This window comes from Doryrhamphus excisus, chromosome 8 (genome assembly GCF_030265055.1).
Source record: "Doryrhamphus excisus isolate RoL2022-K1 chromosome 8, RoL_Dexc_1.0, whole genome shotgun sequence".
NCBI lineage: Eukaryota > Metazoa > Chordata > Actinopteri > Syngnathiformes > Syngnathidae > Doryrhamphus > Doryrhamphus excisus.
In genome coordinates, this window is record NC_080473.1 from 9,839,642 (window position 1) to 9,845,811 (window position 6,170).

Consider the following 6,170-nt stretch of genomic DNA (forward strand, 5'->3'; position numbering starts at 1 on the left):
GTATCAGCATTTTAGCCGTTTGTGTTACATTATACCGTTTCGCTCCATTTTATTTTCAAGTTTTGTTGTTTGTTTCATTTAATTTTCTTTATTTTATTTATTTACGGTGGGGAAATCAATCAAAACGAGTCGCACTTTGGACACCCCTGGCCTATAAGTCATCACTATGTTTGTTTACTAGCTTTTTAATCAATATTGCACAGTAATACTGCATGTGGCTTTACCAAGTGTAACAAATGTATCTTTACTCTAAGTGAAACATTTCTATGAAACGATGACACATTCCTCAAATCAACCACATGTATTTATTTGATGTTTTTGGAAATCACATATGTAATTGTACAGAAAGGATGGTATATAAGATTGACTAAGCAGAGAGGCATACAGGCTGTTTTACTGAACTGTCATTTGCTTTGAAATAGTAATTGAACATATGCTTTATTTGTGTACATACACTCGAGTGGAAAAGGCAACAAATGAAGCATGTGGTACTTCTTTTACACATTTTAATCAAGCTCAGTGGCCTTGTACACTTACATACTGTGCAACCATAATTGTTCTGCAAGGTTTTTTCTTTTACCAAAGGACTGCTGTGCATGTGATTGTAGTTCCTACTTGGGTGGACTCATTTCACTCTTATCACTTGGAAATCCGGCTTTCTCTTTTTTCCCAGATTCCTCTCTCTGCAAGATAGGAGCTCCAGGATTAGGGTTGTTGATGACGCCCATGAAGACTGGTATTTTAGTCTTATCGTCCATGAGGGCAAAGAGGAAGGGGTGGGTCAGGTGGAAAACAGGTTGTGATGCCCGAGAAATGACTACGGTTGTGGCTGCGGCAGCCTCCGCTCCTTCCTCGTTGATGTCCATAGTTGATTTGTGTAGGACGCTGGACACCATCAGAGGACCATCGGCGATGTCGGCCAAATTGGGATTGGAAAACAACTGTCCCAGGCCTAGCATAGAACACAAGGTCAGGTAACAGATTTGTCATCGGTGGTGATAATTGCTCACTTACCTAGTTTTGTGAAAACCTCCTGCAGCTCTTGAGCGTACTCCAGCTTGAATTTGGGGAATTTCACTTGAACGACTCTTTTTTTGGGCAGACGATCATAAAGGCTGGAAATATTCAACTTGGCAGCAAGCGAGGACACATTCACATGGCCGGACATGGGCATGATGACTAAAAAGCTCATCTCCTTCACGAATGGGAAGACTGCTACCTGCACAGTAAAAAAAAAAAGCAAATGTATGTTCATTGACGGCGAACGAGTGGTTAGGCCTCACAGCTAAGAGACCCGAGTTGAATTCCACCCTCGGCCATCTCTGTGTGGAGTTTGCATGTTCTCCCCGTGCATGCGTGGCTTTTCTCCGGGTACTCTGGTTTCCTCCCACATTCCAAAAACATGCTAGGTTAATTGGCGACTCCAAATTGTCCATAGGTATGAATGTGAGTGTGAATGGTTGTTTGTCTATATGTGCCCTGTGATTGGCTGGCCACCAGTCCAGGGCTCTCGCCCGAAGACAGCTGGGATAGGATCAAGCAACCCCTGCGACCCTCGTGAGGATAAGCGGTAGAAAATGAATGAATGAATGAATGTTTGTTGATGGATACGTGATGAAATCAATGGAGATTAAAAATAAAACCGACACTGGGGCAATGAACCACTGAGAAAAAAAGGCTACTTTTAAGAAAAATGAAAAAAATCCTAAAATAGTCACTCCAATGACTGTAAACTTTCAAGTAGGACAAATAATACTTTGCTTTTTCCACTTTTCTGACCAGTAAATGTTGGTAGGATGTAGTATTCCCGTGTTAAACGATGCCAAAGTTTCAAATGATGAGTTTTGTGCATTTGGAAGTCAGCCCTGAAAGAGGTTTAAGGTGACATCAATGCGATCCGGACATCCGGCTGCAGATTACCAGCACTCCATAAATGCGGACCTACATATCCGGAAGTCTTCGGGAGCGCTTGGGGAGAGTGTGACCAATCACAGCAGAGTACGCAAGCCTGGAGGCGGGCTGTGGGTGGAATATATTCAAAAGACCTTTTGGGTCTGAAGCAGGAAAATTTATGGAAACTCTGCACAAAGAGGTGCAGAATCTGGAAGATCTAGAAAGCTTTATGTGCCGGTTATTGTCTGTAGCTGCTCTATAGGAGTCTGCAACTCAATACAAAGGCCAAAAAATTAGCTTAATAGGTGAAACATAATCATGGACGCACACAACATTGCTAAGCGGTCTACAAGATTCTGGTTCCAGACTAGAACACTACTGTATTGGGTAATATAAATGTAAATATGACTATATGGTTGATATTTCATCTCTAGAGGGCTCTTTAGAAGGCCGTAACCATTTTTTTTATGCCATAACTCCAAACACATTCAATTGATTGACTCCTACTTAGTGGAAATCCACTTATCGCGGTTGGGTCTGTAACCAATTAAATACGATAAGCGAGAGATAACTGTATTGTTATTATTATTGTGCCTGTTTGGAGATCATTCAAAATAAAAGCTTACTGCGATCAAATTTGGCACTTGTTTGTTTCATCGAACATTAAAGTAACATTACGGACACCTAGTGACCAGTGTAGAATACGACATATCATAATTTATTTGTATTTTACATAATTTAGACATTTAAATGCTTGGAAAGGCAAAATTTATGGGGGGAAATACATTCAATTTGCTTATAATTGACTTCCTCAATTGCCTGTCCTAATGGTGTCTTACCTGAGACTCTAGTTCACTGTCAATGAGTAAACTTAAAGGATGTTTGGCATTTTCCATCATGTCAACTTCTACCATATGCTTCTCGTCAAGGTAGAAGGCACCCTTGGACGTGGAGCGGGGGTCAAACCGAGCTTCCCACTCTCCTGTTGACAACAACACATCAGAGTGTCATGGAAAGGAACATTCCTTTATCATATATCTTGTCTACCATGTGCCGCTATAATCAAACAGAATAGCCAATGGAGCATGCGCAGTAAAACGTAAACATCAACATCAACATCACGTGATACCGGCTTCTCCGAGTTTATCTTTCACTTGTTGAAATAACTCCGTATTGCCAGTTTTTCGTTCGTCCAGTCTTGAAATTTAATTTGGATTAAAAAAAAACTTTCCGCAGCAGTCCAGTGCCGATTGCTCGCCTCCATTTTTAAAACCGAAGAACGTCTCGAGCTGCGTGTTACGTCATATCTGAGCATGCGCTGAAAGAACTTAAACAGGAAAATATCAAATTCAATCGTGCTAATATTTTATAATTAAACTCGGGACATGTTTCCTTTTACAGAAAAACTGGAGTGAATAAAGATTCTGTTCCACAGATGGCGGTAACGCACACCGGAAGCTGCTTGCCAAACGCCAATAAACAACAGAAGAAGAAAAACACTGAAATGGGATTTTTGGCTCTTTCAGGAGTGAGCCGTTCCTTTCAAAGAGTCGTTCAAAAACTGGCTCATTTGGCTCATTTTTATATTTATTAAGTTTTAAGAAGCCAGCCTGGCCTCAAGTCGTTTTGGAAATAATCACAGGAAGGAATGAATTTAGATATCCCACCAATATGAGTTTAAATTATTCTGAAATGCTGATTCTAACCTTTTAAAGTCTGATCTGGATTCATTGTAAATATTCCACAGGGTGGTGTAACACAGCTGCTGCTGCTGCTCTCCACGGCAGGGGGCATTCACATGTTTCTGTGTTGTTGGATTGTTTATTTACTGGTGCACTCACGTGAAGGCACCGTGCACCATTTGGCGTGGCGGGGGGGGGGGCTATTCCCAGCTGTGACTCGGTTCCCATCGTTCATGTTAATGAGCCGTTACGTCACAACAATAAAAAAACACCACGAAGAAGAACGCACGGGTACAAAATACCTCAATTGGGGAAAGGAGTATTCCACCCATGTGAATCCGATTATACGTATGTTCATTTGGATTGGCACTTGGTGTATACAAAGGTTCAATTCTTGAGCAATTCTGAGCAAATAAACCGAATGCAATTGGAATATTTGGGTCCATGTATACATGGACATCCACTTCTTATATAGGATGGAATTATGGTGGAGAAAAAAATGTGTGAATAGAAGCTGACTAGTAAATCACCTTTGAAGTGGACAGCGTTGATGAGCATTAGGAGCATGTTGGGAGGCAGTGCAGACAGGAAGTTAGTCATCTTTCCATTGGTGGCGTCCTCCACCCAGTCATTGATGTCTTTCAGGCTCTCTAAGACGGCCGGCTCCGAGTCATACAACCTCTTGGATTCATTGATAAAGTCTTCCTTTGGCTTAAACCCTAAAAGCAGAACGAAAGTGTCAATGTTTGGTCATTCGGACCAAAGCGCCATACAGGACGTGTTTAACGACCTTGACGCAGGAAGATGCGGGTAGCGATTTTCAGGTCAGTGTTTCGGAGCTGCGCTAAGATGTGATTTAGAGCATGATGATGGCAGGTGAGAGTGTTGTCATGGAGATGGTGCATGAGCAGCTCCTCTGTCTCATTGACGGCACCTGAAAAAGGAAACATATGTGAGAATGCAACATTAAGTACACCCGCACAGTCCGATGCCATACTGTTTGATACCACAACAACATTTGCATGGCAATGTGTGTAAATGAATACAATAAAACATTAGTGTGCAAATATAGCGTACCTAAAGCTAGTTGCGAGAGCGCTAAAGAGATGCTAAAAGGTGATAGGATGACATTGGGCTTTTCCGGCGAGGTCTGCAGGTTCTGCAGCAGTTGTACGCCCAGTTTTTGAACGGAGGCCGCAATGGCCTCCCTGGACTCCAGGGTTCTGCCAATGGTTGCGCAACCTTCATCCTCCTCTTCTGAGTCTTCCTCAGGCGCACTCGTGGTCATCATCATAGGTGGACTTGTGGTATTTGTGACATCTGACTGCGGCGTGCTTTCGTTTTTCTGGTGAGATTTTAAAACACAGATTTATTTTGACTGAATTGAAGCAAAAAGAATGAAAAGAGAATAAAAAAGATGGCGTCTGACCTCTGCGGGTTTGCTGGGTATTAAAGGAATAAGAGGCACCAGTGGGGTTGACTCATCTTCAGACACCTGAGCATTCTGCAAAATGTTAAAAAAAAACACAAAAACATGACTTTTATGATAGGAAAACACAAATGTAAGAGTAATAAGAAGTAGTTTACAATCACTCCTTGGTTGTAGAGACAGATGAACAGGAGTGACAGGCGAAGGTCCATGTCCTCATGTAACGTAGCTGAAAAAAAACATATCAGAATTCAGATTTATGAATAGAAATATTGCAAAAAAAAAGTCAAATAAAAATACCTTTGTCGATTCTTAGTTTTTTTCTTCAGCTTCTACTTTCTAGTGGTAACCCACGCTCTTTCGTACGTAGCCTGCCTGAAACATGAGGAAAGGTTTTCTTTTCCATTCCTTAATACCTCCATCAATCAAGTTTAACTAAAACATGACACGTCCTGACAAATGGTATATATAGAAGTACTAACCAAAGTTACTTTAAGTAAAGCCATGGCCTCCCGTCCACACACACACACACACCAAAGATCAACAAATGCTAAGCAAACACTCAACACACAACACCGAGCTTTACAAAATAAGTCACACATTTGAATTCAGTTAATAATCCTTCATCTTACCTTAAGTTTAAATTAGTTTTTTAATATAAAAAAAAAAAGCTGGTGTCTTGTCCAAAAAAGGAGCGACTAAGTGACTGCGGATGGCAGAATTCCTGAGAGTAAAAGATTGGCACTTGTACAGCAAACGGTTAAAGATCAACTTGCATTGATTGGGGCCTCATTTAAGCCACTATTTGTTTGTAAATGGAGCTCGGGCTCATGCAATGTTAAATACTCAACCTCTACAGGCGTAGATAACTCATACATAAACATATCTCATATGGAGTCAAATTGTATAATTCTCAATGGCTTTATTATTGACAAATGATTCATGTTTGTTGCTCAAAAGTAACATTTATGCTTTTTTTTCTCATTTTTTCTTAATAATGCACAAACTAGTATTACTTCTGGATATGTTTTTCCTTGCGTTTTCATATAAGAAAACCATATGATGTTCCTTCATGTAACTTGTTAAGCATCCTGACACAAATCCACTATTGCATTTTTATCCGAAATAAGACAGTTTTCATTGCCGTTTGTATAAACAAGCTTTTA

General features: G+C 40.7%; 1 protein-coding gene across 2 annotated transcripts; it reads right to left on the reverse strand.

Annotated features, from left to right (window-relative positions):
- Positions 1-286: 286 nt before the first annotated feature.
- serpinf2b (serpin peptidase inhibitor, clade F (alpha-2 antiplasmin, pigment epithelium derived factor), member 2b) lies at positions 287-5,777 on the reverse strand. 2 transcript variants are annotated; one of them, XM_058080432.1, is made up of 10 exons: positions 5,637-5,777; positions 5,305-5,379; positions 5,163-5,233; positions 5,005-5,079; positions 4,653-4,920; positions 4,366-4,509; positions 4,106-4,294; positions 2,733-2,875; positions 1,015-1,219; positions 287-952 (listed from the first exon to the last, which is right to left on the reverse strand). In XM_058080432.1, exons 3-10 carry the CDS (start codon positions 5,214-5,216, stop codon positions 612-614), a joined length of 1,419 nt encoding a protein of 472 aa, XP_057936415.1. In that variant the 5' UTR covers positions 5,217-5,233; positions 5,305-5,379; positions 5,637-5,777; the 3' UTR covers positions 287-611. The 2 variants fall into 2 exon arrangements, with proteins under 2 accessions (XP_057936415.1, XP_057936417.1); XM_058080434.1 differs by having other exon boundaries at positions 5,305-5,375; positions 5,637-5,714.
- Between the last annotated feature and the right edge of the window lie 393 nt (positions 5,778-6,170).

Coding starts and splice junctions, on each gene's coding strand:
- serpinf2b (XM_058080432.1), bottom strand. CDS start 5,216: ATGGACCTTCGCCTGTCACTCCTGTTCATCTGTCTCTACAACCAAGGA. Junction 5,080..5,162: donor TCTACAACCAAGGAGTGATT/GTAAACTACTTC, acceptor AACATTTTGCAG/AATGCTCAGGTGTCTGAAGA. Junction 2,876..4,105: donor CAACGCTGTCCACTTCAAAG/GTGATTTACTAG, acceptor TGTTGTCAACAG/GAGAGTGGGAAGCTCGGTTT.